The sequence below is a fragment of the Barbatula barbatula genome (assembly GCF_947034865.1).
Source record: "Barbatula barbatula genome assembly, chromosome: 16".
Taxonomy (NCBI): domain Eukaryota; kingdom Metazoa; phylum Chordata; class Actinopteri; order Cypriniformes; family Nemacheilidae; genus Barbatula; species Barbatula barbatula.
The window spans coordinates 17,503,284-17,520,714 of NC_136779.1; the positions used below are offsets into that span (position 1 = coordinate 17,503,284).

General features: G+C 44.2%; 1 protein-coding gene across 1 annotated transcript in view; it reads right to left on the minus strand.

Annotated features, from left to right (window-relative positions):
* The window catches only part of mapk7 (mitogen-activated protein kinase 7), a 27,771-nt gene extending 12,534 nt beyond the window's left edge, over positions 1-15,237 (minus strand). Inside the window, exons 1-4 of the mRNA XM_079476942.1 lie at positions 15,119-15,237; positions 13,960-14,234; positions 12,383-12,548; positions 10,855-12,272 (exon numbers count right to left, since the gene is read on the minus strand). Coding sequence (XP_079333068.1) covers positions 10,855-12,272; positions 12,383-12,548; positions 13,960-14,233 — 1,858 coding nt within the window. The 5' untranslated portion in view covers position 14,234; positions 15,119-15,237. The remainder of the gene's footprint in view (positions 1-10,854; positions 12,273-12,382; positions 12,549-13,959; positions 14,235-15,118) is intronic.
* Positions 15,238-17,431: the final 2,194 nt, after the last annotated feature.

Genomic DNA, 17,431 nt, shown 5'->3' on the forward strand with positions numbered 1-17,431 from the left:
CTTGGGCCTTCAATGTCCCACGAGAGTTAGAGCCCATTCTACTAGAGGCATTGCCTCTTCCTGGGCATGGTCTAGCTGTGTCTCTATAGAGGATATCTGTGCGGCGGCCTGCTGGGCTTCGCCGTCCACTTTTACAAGGCTTGCATTTTAGCAGGCATCTTCGTGATAAAGGACACTGCTGACAATGAAGCCCATGATGTAGGAATTGTGCTAGAGGGTGTGGCAGTGCTTCATGATCTTGACAGTGTGGCTTTTGCAACGTCAATGTTGTTCGGTCTAATTTATGCTCTTAACCTGCAGTACCCCAAAAAGTTGCGTCTTACTTTAGAAATTCTTCAAAAACTCGTAATGGAGTTGGATGGAGGGGAACTCTCTGTCAAGGCACAGCATTTCAAATGTAAGCTCCACCAGTGAGATGGACTGAATAAAAGATGGATAAAAGTTTAAGTTTTTTAAAAGCGATGTTCTTTAAACATGTTATTTAAATGATGCATTGTTACATTGATTAAATAAAGGCTTTACAAAAGGTTTTTTGTTTTATTGAAATAAAACATTACACAACAACCCATTAAAATCTAATTTAAGTGAAATTATAAAAATTATGTTAGAAAAACGTACTCGGTTACTTACGTAACCTCGGTTCCCTGAGATACGGGAACGAGTACTGCGTAGCAGGACGCTATGGGGAAAACTCCTTTTTCTCCGATGACTGAAGCAATTCAAAAGCGCAGTGAAAACTGCACGGTGATTGGTTGGAAAAAAGCAGAGCTTTAAACCAATCGTAGCGGAGCTGCCGGACCAATGGCGATGGCACCCGCCAAAATGGGCGGGGCTTATGGCTATATAAGCGGACACATCGCCGTAGGGTCTTCAGGTTACTTCGACTGAAGCGACGACACAGCAGCTCGTAGCACGGCAAGGAACGCAGTACTCGTTCCCGTATCTCAGGGAACCGAGGTTACGTAAGTAACCGAGTACGTTCCCTATCGATACTTCACTCGTACTGCGTAGCAGGACGCTATGGGGAACAAGTATAATCACGCCGTGCTACAGATGGAACGAAAAACATAAATGGTCTCGGAGCCTGGGCTCGGAGACGGAGTAAAGCAGGGAAACCCTGAAAGCGGTAGAGGCCAAGCTAGAAGGTGGCCTAGACCGGTTATCGTCCCAAAGTAATTAAGTGCTGGCGTGGCCATAGCCATGGCTCAGCGACCTAATTCAAGCAGAAAGGACCCGGGCCTGAAGGGCCGGAACGTCCAGGTTATAAAACCTTGTAAAAGTGGACGGCGAAGCCCAGCAGGCCGCCGCACAGATATCTTTTATAGAGACACCGCTATACCATGCCCAGGAAGAGGCAACGCCTCTAGTGGAATGGGCTCTAATTCCCGTGGGGCATTGAAGGCCCAAGGAAGAGTAAGCCAGCGATATAGCCTCAACTATCCACTTCGATAGTCTATGTTTCGAGACCGAGGACCCTTTGGTGCGGTCACCGAAGCACACAAAGAGCTGTTCCGACCGTCTGAATGGGGCGGAGCGCTCAAAGTATATTCTTAACGCTCTGACTGGGCAGAGCAGACTAAGCTCTGGATCCCGCTCTGAGGAGGGGAGAGCAGAGAGCGAAATAACCTGTGCTCTGAACGGAGTAGAGAGCACCTTAGGTACATAGCCATGTCTTGGTTTGAGAACGACTCTGGCGTCGCCAGGCCCAAATTCCAGACAGGATGAGCTCACAGAGAGAGCCTGTAAGTCACTCACACGCTTCACCGATGCTAAAGCGAGAAGCAGAGCGGTCTTGAGCGTCAAAGGACGGAGGTCCGCAGATAGCAGCGGCTCAAAGGGAGGACCCTTTAGAGCCCTCAGGACCGTGGGCAGATCCCAAGAGGGAACTGTAAGAGGGCGAGGGGGGTGTAGCCGCCTGGAGCCCTTCAGGAAACGAACGACAAGATCGTTCTTGCCCACTCCTTGTCCTCCGATGTGGGTATGTGAGGCTGAAATAGCCGCCACATAGACCTTGAGTGTGGAAGGGGCACGGCCGTTGTCCAACAACTCTTGTAAAAATGACAGTATCAGTGATACGTCACAGGACACTGGGTCAGCGCCGCGTGTTGTACACCAGGAGGCGAAGACAGACCATTTGAGGGCGTAGAGGCGTCTAGTAGACGGAGCTCTAGCTTGTGATATGGTGTTCAGTACGCTCTCTGGGAGGTCCGTAGGCTCCCGTCGAGAGGCCAAAGGTGCAGAGCCCACAGCTCTGGCTGGGGGTGCCATATCGTGTTCCCTGCCTGAGAGAGGAGGTCCCGCCTCAGGGGAATGGGCCACGGGGCTGCTATTAGCAGCTGGGAGAGATCTGCGACCCAAGGCTGGTTCGTCCACAGAGGGGCTACCAAAAGCACTCGGTGAGCTTGATCCCTGATTCTCCTGATCGTCTGCTGCAAGAGCGCGATCGGGGGAAAAGCATAGAGGAGCCGGTTGGGCCAAGCGTGGGCCAAGGCGTCCTTGCCCTTCGAGAAGTACGTCGGGCAGTGAGTATTGTCTTCTGAGGCAAAAAGGTCGACTTCTGCCTTGCCGAAGAGTTTCCAGATTTGTTGAACCGACATGGGGTGGAGCGTCCATTCGTCTGAAGGAACATTGCTCCGAGATAGCATATCTGCTCCCCGGTTCAGTTTGCCTGGAAGGTGAGTTGCCCTCAGTGAGCGCAGATTGGACTGGGCCCATTCCAAGAGGTGAGAAACTAGGGAAAAAAGGCGTCTTGAGGAGAGGCCTCCCTGGTGATTTATGTAAGATACTACCGTCATGCTGTCTGATCGGACTAAGACGTGACGATCTTTTAGCACCGGTAGGAAGTAGCGGAGGGCCAACCATACTGCCTGCATTTCCAGGTAGTTGATATGGAGGCTTCCTTCCTGGTTCGACCAGAGGCCGAAGGCCGGGTCGCCATCGCACAGAGCCCCCCAACCCGTGTTGGAGGCGTCTGTCGTGACCACTTTCCGACTGGATGTGGAGCCCATGGGCATACCCTGCTCTAGCCAAAGGGGATCTTTCCACGAGGCTAGGGCGGTTACGCAGGCTTGATTCACCACAACACGCAGTCGACCAAGACGCCAAGCGTGTGGAGGAACTCTGGGCTTCAGCCAGTACTGGAGGGGGCGCATCCGGAGGATGCCCAGACTCAGTACCTGAGATGCAGAGGCCATCAGACCTAGCATTTTCTGAAAAACCCTGAGGGGGCGTGAAACCCCGGGTGTGAATGAGGCCGCGAGCCGTCGAATGACCAGAGCTCGGTCTGGAGAAATTCTGGCGGTCATGCGTTTTGAGTCGAAGACTGTTCCCAGGAACAAAATGTTTTGGCTGGGTGACAGTGCGCTCTTGGCAAGATTGATCCTGAGTCCCAGGCACTCCAGGTGGCTGAGGAGGAGGGATCTGTGAGACTTTAGCTCGTCCTCCGACTGGGCTAGAACAAGCCAGTCGTCGAGGTAATTCAGAATGCGGATTCCCTTCTGTCTGAGAGGGGAAAGAGCCGCGTCCATGCACTTCGTGAAAGTGCGGGGAGCTAGAGAAAGTCCGAATGGAAGGACCGTGTATTGATAAGCAATTCCCTCGTAGGCGAATCTCAAGAATCGTCTGTGACGAGGGGCTATCTGAATGTGGAAGTAAGCATCTTCCAGGTCCAGGGAGAAGAACCAGTCCTCTGGGCGTATTTGCGAGAGGATCTGCTTCATCGTGAGCATCCTGAAGCGCCGTTTCATAAGGGCGTGATTCAGATGCCTGAGATCGAGGATGGGGCGGAAGCCGCCGTCCTTCTTTGGTACTAGAAAGTACCGGCTGTAGAAGCCTGACTCGATTTGGTCTGGGGGAACCATTTCTATGGCTCTTTTTCCCAGTAAATTCCTCAACTCCGTGCGCAGAACGTGAGAATTTGAGTCCTGCACTCGGGTGGGGACGACCCCGCGAAAGCGCGGGGGTCGACGAGCAAACTGGAGTGAATATCCTTGGGATATTATTTCCAGAACCCAGTCTGATACCCCGGGGATGGCTCTCCAGGCCTTGGCCCGGGTGGCAAGGGTTTGGGTGTAAAGAGGAGATACGCCGCCTTTTGGGGGCTTGACTCCCAGGAACAATGGAAGAGGAAGTTTGCTCTTTTTTTGACAAAGTTTGTGTTTTATTAAACATTTTGCAGAATGTGGTGTGGGCGTTAGAAAAGGCCCCGCACTTCCAACATTGCATTTTAATAAAACATTTTTGCCGGCACCCGGAACTGAACGGGGTGACCTGGCAGACATGAGAGCAGTCTTTGAAGGAGGGCCGGCTGGAGCGGGCCCTGTAGCCTTCCTCTTCCTCGCATCGGGCTCAGGATGGGGCCTGAGGCGCGGGGTCCAGCGTGATCTTTGGCCGGGGACCTTGTCGCTGAGGATGCGGGAAGCGCCGTCCAGATCGGGAGCGCTGACGGCTGTCAGCTCCCGAAGCCTTCTGAGCAGCAGGGGTTCTTACCGGCTGTTGCGTCGAGGCTGGCTTAGGATGGCTCGCCACCGGCCGAGATCCGGGTCTTTTAGGCAGAAAGTGCCTCATGGCTTGCGAAGACTTCTGCGCTGCCGTGAAGCGTTCTGCGAAACCCTCCACCGCCGGTCCGAAGAGGCCGGTCGTGGAAATAGGAGCATCCAGGAAGGGGACCTTATCCGCATCCTTGATCTCCGTGAGCGTCAGCCATAGATGACGCTCAAGCACCACCAAGCTGGCCATGGATCTGCCTATCGCCTGGGCCGTGGCCTTGGTGGCGCGTAGAGCAAGATCCGTCGCGCTCCGTAGCTCTCTGAAGAGCGCAGGGTCAGGGTCGGACTCATCCATGCCTTGGAGGAGCTTGGCCTGATAGACCTGGAGCACAGCCATGGAGTGAAGCGCTGAAGCCGCCTGGCCTGAGGACGAGTATGCGCGTCCAGCGAGGGCCGAGGTGGTCCTGCACGGCTTGGAAGGATGAGACGCTTTAGCCCTCCATCCGATGGCTGCGGGCGGACACAGATGTGCGGCCACAGACTCATCGAGGGGGGGTAGCTTCTCGTATCCTTTTTCCTCTGCGCCGTCCACGGAGGTGAGCGCAGAGGAGGAAGAAGGTCGAAGACGGGCCGAGTAGGGGGCGCGCCATGACTTCGTGAGTTCGCCGTGAACTTCTGGAAAGAACGGTGAGTTACGTTGACGAGGAGCCTGACGGCGCCCCGGCAAAAACCACTCGTCCAAGCGGCTGCGAGAGGGTTCCTCTGGGGGAGACCACTCCAAACCCAGCTCGTTAACCGCCTTCGTGAGGACCCGGAAGAGCTCGGAGTCCGCACTGGGGGCGTGTCCGCCGGGTTCTGGAGACGGCGAGGGGGCGGGGTCATCCAGCGAGCCCGCTAACTCCTCCCCGTCTGAAGCCGCTAACGACATGGCGTCGTCATCCTCCGGTTCGTTTCCACCGAACGAGATCATGTCACAGGCGGCCGCCAGTGGACGCTGATCTGTTCGGGTGAAACAAACCGGGGAAACATCTCTCTGCGGGGAAAGCGAGGCACGGCGTGCCGGCGTGAGCTCGCGTTTCCCCGAGCGCTTAGCTCCTCTACCCCGCTGCTTCTGTCGCACAGAGTCCTGTGCGAGCAGCGGCGGCGGGGATCGAGGGGCGGAGTCACTCTCTGAAAAGAAAGCTATCCGCGAGCGCAGAGAGGAGAGACTCATACTCTCGCAGTGAGAGCATTCCGTCTCTTTTAGCGCGTTCTCTGCATGGGAGAGACCCAGACATGAAACGCACTCGTCGTGACCGTCGACAGCGTGCAGGAAAACCCCACACGAGCGACAGGGACGACGCGGCATTGTAGCGCAGTGAAAACTGCACGTAAATGCCGCAGGAAATTTGCTCTAAACGCTCTCTGAAAAGAAAGCGTGAAAATTGCTCTTTAGATTCGCCGGATAGCGGCAGGGAAAAGACCGGCTGGATCGCTAAGCCGCTCACACGCGAAGACGCCAACAGAAGCCGCCGGAGCGAAGCCGCTGATGAATCCGCTGGAGCGAAGGCGCTGAGCCGAAGGTCGAATCCGCTGCAGGTGCTCTCTCGACGGCGAAGCAGTCAGTCTCGGGAAGCGAAGACGAGTCGTCGCTGAAGGAGAAGAGATCTGAAGACCCTACGGCGATGTGTCCGCTTATATAGCCATAAGCCCCGCCCATTTTGGCGGGTGCCATCGCCATTGGTCCGGCAGCTCCGCTACGATTGGTTTAAAGCTCTGCTTTTTTCCAACCAATCACCGTGCAGTTTTCACTGCGCTTTTGAATTGCTTCAGTCATCGGAGAAAAAGGAGTTTTCCCCATAGCGTCCTGCTACGCAGTACGAGTGAAGTATCGATAGGGAACCTAATTAAATTGCACAAAGCTAACATGATTGCAGCATATATATAAAATAAAATAATGATGTTAGGCTAACATCATTGAATTATGTTAGGAGAACTTAAAAAGAATATTTACACGTTACTTTTGAAAATACATCTGATTAACTCGATAGCATTATAATGAAATTACATAAATGCGTAGGACAGTTTGAACTCAAACTAAATCTGTGGAACCAATGTCCATAATTCAATTGATTAAATCCAACAAATCTTTTTTTTCAGTGTGTAAAGTTGCTTTGGAATATTGCAAATTGTGAAAAGCGCTATATAAATAAAATATAATTGAATGTAAAGGATTGGTTAAGCGTAATTGACTATAAACAAACAACCATATCATGCAGAGTTTGTGCTTCGGCCCTTCTTGATCAGCCAGTGTTACGCCATGTCATTGGTGAAATCGTTGGGTGAAATGCTCTGCACAAACCTGAACATTTGGAAACGTGGAAAAAAAGACAACATAAGTCCTAATAATCAGTAATTACGTTCCAACTAGAGGCAACAAATGTCTTTCTATAATGGGGTTTATTGTCTTTGTTGAGTCGTGCGATGAGACATGGCGTAACACTGGTTGATCAAGAAGGGCCGAAGCACTCGCAGTATTTATTATGTTACCATTCCCTGCTGTAATGAGAGCTTGTTTCTCTCTCACACAAACTCTGTATAATGTATATGGTTGTTTGTTTGAAACTGGTTGCATATGGTTGTTTGTTTTAACCAATCATTTACAGCTAAAAACTAGAGTCACGCTGGCAAAGTTGTATCGGCTTGATCTTAATTTTTTCGGATCAGAGTCAGGCTCGAATTGATAAGGAAAGTTCGATGCCATTATATCACCTGTCAGTAGATTTGGAACCAGGATGTTCCGAATATGGTAAGAGCCGTTACATTTATGTGCAGTATTCGACCAATCACTACGAAATAGTGAACTGGCCAATCATAGCACACCTCGCTTTTAAGAGCGATGAGCTTTATAAAATATCAGCGTGTTTCAGAGAGGTGGAGCAAAGAGGAGATACAAACATGCATGATATGTGGAAAATACAGCATTTTTAAACCAATAAATCGTGTATACACATTGTATTACATCTAAAGCAAACCATAATCTTCATTCTAGCCTCGTCAAATGACCCCTTTAAAGTCATGGAAGCTGTTATTTGACCGTTAGTTAGAATGTCTATAGCTAATTCTTATTACCAACTGTAAGACTGTGATGAAAGGGAAAGTAATTAAGTGCGTAGCTCAGTCAAATGTTTACAATTGTGACCATACACTAATCAAAAGGCTCTTCCTCTTCTCTAAGAAAGGCCTCGCCCCTTTTCTAGTGTATTCCTGTGGGCGGAGGATATTCAAAAATAGTGACATCATGTACCTGGGAAGTAGAGGGCTGTATGCCAATTCCAGACGTTGAAGATTTTAAAAAACCAATTCTGTTAAAGACAATATCTCGCTTGGCATTGATCTTTCTAATTTTGCAGGTATTATTTATTCTCTGTAACATTACACACTAACTTAAGTTTGAAAAATGGGATCACGTGGAACAGCACCTTTAAATGAAGTATGTACAGTTATCTTAAAAACAATAGCAGTCCAATATCACTAACCAGATCAGTCACTGTTTTTTGTAGAAATTATATTTCTATATGGCAAATATTTTACTAGTATGTGTAGTAGAGTAATAGGAAACAAACAGACCCAACAGTCATGACATGCATGCTGCTAAATCTGTACAATTTAATCATTAATTGAAAAGGGTGTGTTCAAAATAATAGCAGTGTGGAGTTCAAATAGGGGTACATCATTCTGTGAAAAAACTGGCATCAACCAAGTGGCCCTTATTTAAGGACGAAGGCAGCCAATGTTTTACTCTGCATTTCTCTCTGAAAATATGAGTAAAATGGGTAGTTCCAGACATTGTTTTGAAGAACAGCGTACTTTGATTAAAACAATTATGAGAGAGGGAAAAACATATAAAGATGTGCAGAAAATTATAGGCTGTTACGCTAAAATGATATCCAATGCTTTAAAATGCAAACCATAACCAGAAAGACGTGGAAGAAAACGAAAACTACCAATGAAATGGATCAAAGAATATGATGAGCTCCAGGGTTATCAAAGAAAGTCTGATATTACCTGTGAGTACTGTAACAATAAGAAGACGCCTATGTAAAGCCAAGCTATCGGCAAGAAGCCCCTGCAAAGTCCCAATTGTTGAAAAAAACAACATGTGCTGAAGAGGTAACAATTTGCCAAAGAACACATTGACTAAAGATAAATTGCGCATAATTTGTGGACTAATGAAAGCAAGATTGTTCTTTTTGGGTCTAAGGGTCGCAGAAGGTTGTCAGACAACCCTGAATTTATGCCAGATTACACTGCAAAGACAGTGAAGGATGGTGGCGCAAGCATCATGATATGCGCATGGTTCTCATACTATGTTGTTGTGCCTATTTAACGTGCGAAAAATTTAAACCTCAAATGTATGAAACTGTGGTCCTACCGCTGCAAATAAGGAAACCAGATGGAAAGATTGGCAAGAAATTCCTAAAAGACTAAGTATAAAGTGTTCATATATATTCATATAGCCCATTAAAAATAAATTAAATTATACTATATAATAATCTTTGCTACAATTTATTCAAACAGTAAGCAAGGAAAAGGGTTATTAAAATATCTTGTACAAAAGTGTTACACCTACATTACTTGTTTTTATTTTGTATAAAATGTATTACAATACAGTGTAAATGTCTTAAAGAGTTTAAAGCAGTGAATAATAAGAGTTTAAATCTTGATTTCCGATAACCATCTACAATTCAGAATAATGCGTGTTGTTATGTTCACAGGTCTAGGTACAGTAATTACTGATGGCAGATTAGATTTGAAGGCCCACTTGTGTGTTGAGGTTGCTCACATTGTGTATTTTGCAAATATGATTGTCAGCAGGAGACTGTAGACTGGGACCATATGTGACAAAGGGAATACTGAGTCATTACAACAAAATGTCAATAGTACCCCATCAAAAGTTGTTTCTGTTCCTACAGAATAATACAAAGAAGATAAAGACTGTGTACAAGCGCTACCTCCGCACAAAAAGGAACATAGCTGGAAAGTTAAACCTGAAAATCCAACAACTGGAAAAAGATGCAAGAAAAACCGCCATAAGACAGTGACAGGACCTGTTGTTTCAACACTGTTTAATAGAATGCTTTCTCTTCAGCAAGCAGCTATAGCCTAAGATAAAATAATTTTATTAAACTGAAGGAAAACTAAAAACTTAAGGCTACACATTTTTTTAACTCTGTCTGTCTAATTGTCATAAAAAAATAAGCTTACTGTCCCATCAGTCTTTCTCTACAACCATCATTGGCAGCCTCTCTCTACTCAGGCAGACAATATACAACACACACAAGGCATCCCATTTTACATCCCATTGCCATTTTATTAAACTGAAGGTCACTATAAATTGTTTGGATTTACATCTTTTGGGCCAATATAATTGTTTGAAATTGTTATAGCTATTATCAATTTATTGGGGAATGTTAAATTCAAGCTTTATTTACATTAGTTTAAACATTTACAGTATATCAAATCGATATCATCTTACAAAGATGTATGACAACAGACCATATATTCATTTATTATGGTGATCTATAATTTATTATTAATTGATTTCTTAAAATTTTTATTTAAAATGTTCATTAAAGTGATGTAATATTGCATCATGACAGAGAATCAGGGGTAATATCATCACATTATGTTGACCGCTTAAGCAACAACTAAGGCTTAGCCTGAAAGTTAGCCTGCCCCGAAACAGGCTAATTTCCCAGCATAAATTGCCATGGTAACTGAGCTTTATGAACCCGAATCGACTGACAACACCTTATTTTGTAATCTTGTTTAATGGAACAGCCCTCCACATCCTGGTTCCAGATCGAGATTAACGTCAGATTAAAAACTTTTGGGGTGACACACTGAAAAAGCTGTTTCGGAGGGGCAAAACCAAGAAATACAGAGGAATTGTGGTCTGTAGCGCAATCGTCCTGGGCTGGAATACCTTTTCACAGGTGCCAAAAGCTTGTTGACTCCATGCAACACAGATGTTAAGAAGTTCTCAGAAACCGTGGCTATACAAATTAATATTAGTTCAGTGATTCACAAGAACGCTAAATCTTCAAGTTTTTTTCATTTTATATAGTACATTTTTGACTTTGTAAAGAAAAATATAGATACTGCTATTTTTTTGAACAGCCTAACATTCTTTTTCCTTCACTTTCTGTAGAGTAATAACAAATGTGATACTTTTTGCTTCATGTTTTGCTTTAGATTCAAATGTGCAGTTTTCTTGTGTAAGCCATTAGATATTATTTCTGTATAACAAATAAACATTTAATGGCTCAAATTTGGCCTATTGAAAGTACATACATACATGTGTGCAATATGGAAACTTTCTTACCTCGTGCCTTATGCCTAAGAGCTGATTTGAGCAAGACAGCTTTGAGAGCTGCCTTTGTGTCTTCAGAAATGGTTCCCTCCTTTTTTGTAACTTCAGTTGTTGCTTTTCCTCCTTTTTCAAGCGAGTGAGAGAGACTTTGAGAGAGTGACTGAGCTTGGGTTTGTGTTAGAGAGAGTGAACAACCAGACTGAGTCTTAGAGATGAGGTGGGACTGAGTCATTTGTTTGGGAGAAATGTTGTTTGAAGAAACAGGCTCTTTTTTTGTGCAGTCTGTCACTGGTTCAGTAAAAGGTGTGCCCTGATTAGAGGTGGGTGTTGTAAGATCAATGGTTTCTGGTTGTCCATCAGAGTTTGCACTTAGCATGTCCACATCTGAACAGCTCATTGATTGGGTCAAGGATGGCACCATCCGAGCAAGAGGGTGTGGGGCTTGGGAGTTAAAGTGGTTACAAAATGAAGGAACTGCATTAATTAGAGTTTGTGTAGTGTCCTTTGACTTGTAGTTGGGAATCGAGTTGAGTTGAATTTGTTCTGTATCTGTCAGATGCTGTGACTCTTTATTGTTATTGGAAATACCACCCACTGCAGGAACAGAATTTTGCAATGGCCTAAATTGTATCGTCTTCCTGACTCCTTGCATTTTTTTATGAAAGTCCTGGATTTCTGCAAGTATAGCCTCTTTAATTTGTTCTTTGCCCATAGTCTGTCGGTCAAACTCAAAATCGAAAGCGGGCACACACACTGGCTCATCATCCGGGTCATGGTACTTGGTAAGGTAGGGGTGCTCTAGGGCCTGACACGTGCTGATCCTCTCACGAGGGTCAAAGCGAAGCATGGCATCCAACAAATCTAATGCAGCAGGCTCAGCTTGTGGGTACAATAAAGAAAAGGGTTCTGGTGCTTTCGAAGGGAGGCTCCGCACGTATGAGCGTACCCGCTCAGATCCTATCGTCCCTATTATACTCTCTGGTGGTGTTCCCAAAACAGAAAGAATCAATTGCAGTTGATGAATATAGTTTTTCCCTGGAAACATCTGCCTTCTGCCAAGCATCTCGCCAAAAATGCAGCCTACAGACCAAAGGTCGATGGCCAGACTGTAGTGGTGGAGAGACAGCATGAGTTCAGGGGCACGGTACCAGCGGGTAGCCACATACTCTGTCATAAAGGAGCGTGACTCTTCTGAGTGGGATGCACTTAATCCACGAGCCATGCCAAAGTCACCAATCTTCAGCTCACAGTTTTCATTGACCAGTAGGTTAGACGGCTTGAGATCACGATGAATAACATTAGCAGAATGAATGTATTTCAGTCCCCTTAACAGCTGATAAAGGAAGTAGCGCGTGTGTTCTGGGGTCAAGGGTTGGCGGGAGTGAATAATTTGATGCAGGTCACTCTCCATGAGATCCAGAACCACATAACTAAAGACAGGGAAAGAGACAAAGAGACACTTCAGATATGCTAGTCAAATAAAAGAGATTATTTATCATGCAATATTAATCTACATATCTATTCCACTTAAAATTCTTACACTGATTTGAAAGCAGAGTGAGGGATCACAGGCTGTAGAATATCTTTAATAGCAATGATGTTGTCATGCTTGAAGTGCTTCAAAATCTTCAACTCTCGAAGTGTGCGTTTGGCATTTGTCACAACCTCAAAGGCATTAGGGATCTTCTTTATTGCTACCTGCTGGCCTGAACAGAAGAGAAACATAAGATACAAAACGATTCCTATCATATGGTGAACCTTAACTGAACAGCTGTATAATACAATCAGAAGAATATGACAACATTGTCACTTTGCAGCCAAAAGGCATCAAATCAGAGTGATAGGCTGTTCAGAGCTGGCAGTAAAATATGAAATGACTTGCCAGTTGAAATCACAGTATTTTAATTGCTCTAAAACAGAAACAAAGCAGAACCACTCCAGTTTTGCCTTTACAACAGACATCTCTGAATGTATTGTGGTCATTTCAGTCCAGTGTCTATTGAATTTCTACAAAAACGAACAGGAATGACCGTCACCCAACAGCAATGTGAAAAACTGAAGAAGGCAAAGACACATGAAAGTTGTGAAAAAAATCAAGCTCATATAAAGGTTTTAAATGATCCTAAAATACATGTTAAAAACATTAATACTATGTGTTTTCTTTGGGAATCAATATCGGACGGGCTTACACATGGATGGAGACCTAGCGGTCCTGCTACTGGATTTGTAAATGTTATATGTACATTTTTCCTACACTCCTGTACTTTTGAGCCTATTTGTTATATGTGTTCAGGTTGTTCATTGCACCACCGGTTCACAATTTATAACCGCAAAGGTAGCTGAGAGATAATATTTTGTTGCCCGGCTGTTGATAGCTAGCATGTTGTTTCTCGACACAAATTTGTTAACAACAGCTTTGTAAACAAATTCACCTGTATCGCTTACAACAGGGAATGCGACAGTATTTACGACACACGTATCAGACAATTGCACTTATCACCCACATGGGGGAACAGTACACCAAAACGGCTCGTTGTTGCTATAATAAATAAAACTTATTTGTGGTATTTAAGATAATGCATATTCATAAATGCAAATACAAAACTTATTTTTATTTGGAATTTGGGAGTTGTCAGAACAGAATAAAACAATAAATATAATTTGAATTAAACATGTACCTATAGGGTAAATGCCCCTTAAGCTCACATATTAGGCACACTACCATCTTTGTAAAAAAAATAATGTATTATCCTAGTTGATGTCTTAAACAGTTGATGTTTCTGTTATTAAATACATTCTAAATGTTTTAAATAATCAGAACTTTACACATTGAGATATGGGTGTCCTTGTGTTCACACTGGCTGGTGCCTATTCTAAAAGCTGTCTGAAAACTTTGACTGAAAGCAAAGTAGCTCTTTAAATGTGCATTTTATAGACATTTAGGGTAAGAATCCCTGCTTAATGCGAAATTTATGTTTAAACTTCTGCGTATTATAACCTGGAACATGGATGTGGGTAATAATTATTACATTAATAAGTATTACAGTTTGTACTGTCAAAGCATGCAATTTTGGACACATGGTTAGTCTAGTGAACTAATGTCAACACATTTCTCACCATTGTCTCGTCTCCGGGCAGAAGAAACCACACCATAAGCACCTGTGCCTATGGTCTCAATAATGTCATACTCTTCCCCAACTTCAAACTTCACATCCATGGAGTGGGCTTTAAGGAGAGCAAGGTTATTAGCTGTGGTGTTGTCACTGGGCTGAGGAGGACCTTCTGTAATACCATTGTGGTGGTTCTTGTCAGTATTGTGTTCTCTTCTGCAATTTGTTTCTTTTTGGGGAGGCGCTGCTTCATTGATCTCGTCTCTCTCACTGGATGACATTCTGAAACAAAACATTTCTCAGACATTGGCTCTCTCTTACACATTTACATCCGATCCAAAACCCAAAGCACCTCGCACTTGTGTAGGTTGTGTTGAAAAAGTTTCTTCTAAATGCCTATATGTAAACCAAAAATCTTATTTAAGATCAAGATTATTTTTCTCTGTACAAATAAATGTAATGCAACGGGCTTTCAGACCTGGCCCAGTAGATTATTTAAACCCTGTTTGTTATTCTTACAGTATTTGTTACTGTTTTGTAAACTATATTGATATTTTAACATTATTTACTTACAATGTTTAAATGACGTTCAAAGTATAACCCACAACCTTCCTACTAACGTTAACATACTGAACTCTAACTAATCTTTCATATAGAAAAGAAACAGAACAGCAAATAATAGTCACAACACACCACTTCCCTACTTGTAACGGAAGTTGATTTAGAATTACAGGGCACTCATATTCTTCTTTTTTTCTGCTGTTAGAAAAACCAGCAGCTAAGAATAAGCTTTTCGTTTATTTTACTCTTATACTCTTAGAAATAGCATATTAATGTATTGTATTGTTGTACTCATATAAAGCAGGACTAGTAACGTTAGTTGATGCGGGACCTAAAGGTCGAACGATGATCTAAATCAAAACGATAATAGATTACGTTGGAATGGTAACAACGAAACAACATATTACGGGCCATAGCTGCCTTATATATATATATATATATACACACACACACACACACACACACACACATATGCACAAAGCTTTTTACAGTAGAGGCGTGAGAACCCAATAACCCATAACAGCTTTAACGTTTTAATATTTACTCTTTTCTTCATTGACATTTCAGAACAAATATTATAAAGTGCCACAAATGGTAGTTCTTACCTGGTAATTAATGGAAGCAGTGTAATTCTCTTAAATCATCTCTACGCTTCAACGTGAGGATCCACTATTTTACTTCCTTGTATTCTTCCGTATTGTGTTTGAAAAGCAGCAAAGCTACCAATAGAGCGTATGATTGCATGCGTGTAAACCAATAGGACCGGAGAGAGGCGGGCCCCTGTGAAATTTAGATCGCATCATTTTCAGTCAGGGCGTCGACTCCAGTCCATAGACATAATAAATACATAGCGCGGCATTGGTCGCTCTGTCCGCTGCTGCGAACGTTTGCTTCCAATGCAAATTTGCCATTTATCAATATAAACGTGAGCGGCTGCTAAGATCAAATCTCACGACAGGTCTCAAGCTTGTGTAAGCAAGTTGTGGACAAGGTGAAAGTCAGTGTACGCTTTACCCTTTTGATAACTGAATAGGGCTAGAAATATTAAATGTTTTCATTTAGTGTGTCAAATGTAAAAATAGATTCCAAAGCGATGCCTATTTTCTTTTATAGCTTCATTATATGAACATTTAATTGTTTGAAATTACAAGAAATTAGAAGGTAAACGGTGCTTTCAGAGCCATTTCTTGCTAGATGCGGACTATTCAGCTGCATAGGGCTCCGCAGCAACCAAGGGGCCCCCAAACTGCAAGGTCAGCCTCATATTTTATTATATTTTCGAGATTTAAAAGTACCTGTCTTTATTTGCAGGTATTACATGCATTCATGCATATACGTGTTCATGGGGTAATCGGGTAAAAATCACATTTTGGCTGGGCTGCCACATGGTGAGTGATGCTGCTGACAGGTCTGACGGGATGATTGACAGCTGCCCACCTTCCACTGAAGTGATTAGGGTGGCCATTTCCATAACACCAAAAAGGAGGACACTTTGCGGCATTTAGTGAGGCAAGAATAACTGCATCTGGTGTACTCGCAAATACAATACAATTTTGTCTATCATATCGATGGTATCATGATACAGTGATTCTGAAATAGCCTACTCTATTCATTGCCAGACGATTTGATCTACGACATATCTTGATGTAGACCTATGTGTAACAGAAGAGACAAAAACGTGTTTGTTCAAAGTATTTGTATTTATTCAAGGCACTCCTGTATGACTGGTGATGCTTGACTGCATGATAGACTTTACAAAGCTCTGCAGCAGAGCTTTACAAAGCTTTGTCATCCTGAGGTGATGTTGCATCTCGAAAATAAGACCTAAGGGAAGCCATACCAGCAGCTCGTCGGTTACCTTTATGTTTTTCAGTGCTGGCATGTCGGTCAATGGCGGCTTTCCCTTTACTACTAACGTCTACTTCTCAGCGACATAGTGTGCAAAATCCATGGAAGCATCTCTACTGCTTTTTGATATGAATTTGTGCGGATAAAAATGTCTGACGTTTCGGCATGTTAACGTTATGATGGGACGTAGCCAGCACGTGGACTCCACCTCCACGCCGTGGAGGCTTGTTTAAGTTTTTAACCAATGATATATCAGATATTTATTTACCGCTTTCAGCCAATCATTTGTTTGACCGGACATCTTACGGCATGGGTCTCAAACTCAGTTCCTGGAGGGCCACAGCTCTGCACAGTTTAGCTCCAACCCTAATCAAACACACCTGATTCAGCTAATCAACATCTTCAGGATTACAAGAAACTTCCAAGCAGGTGTGGTTTAGAGCTGGTTGGAGCTAAAGTGTGCAGAGCTGTGGCCCTCCAGGAACTGAGTTTGAGACTCATGTCTTACGGCGTCAGACGCTATGCTGCTGCGTCCCGATAAAGGTTTTAGAGCGCGTTTTTTAAGGCCGATTCAGCGCAACTCTGGAAAGGAGGACAAATGAGTGTCCTCCGGACAGGGGGCTTAAAATCCGGACTGTCCGGCCAAAATCCGGACGTATTGCCACCCTAAAAGTGATGAGAATAATGGTAAACGCTAATTACAATGTATGTCATCGAAACGTACTTATGTGTCTTTTGCAGAGAAACGCAAAAAGCAGAAAACTGATGAAGAAAAACGATCACAGGATAAAGATAAGTTATTTGATGTGGGGGAGGGGGACACATGACATAATGCCAACTTTTGAACAAATTAGTGTGCTACTTTCTTTCATGCCGATATTCTGTCGAATTGTGTTACCCTGTCGAATTTTGCTACCTTCATACAAAACAGCAATAACCCCAACCCAACCCCTAAACCTAAGTTACCCCTTTCCAAACCAATAACAACACCAGGGTTGCAAAATTCGACGGGTAACACAATTAAACAGAACACCGGCTAGCTCAGCTAGCCTTATATAAATATGAGCTAA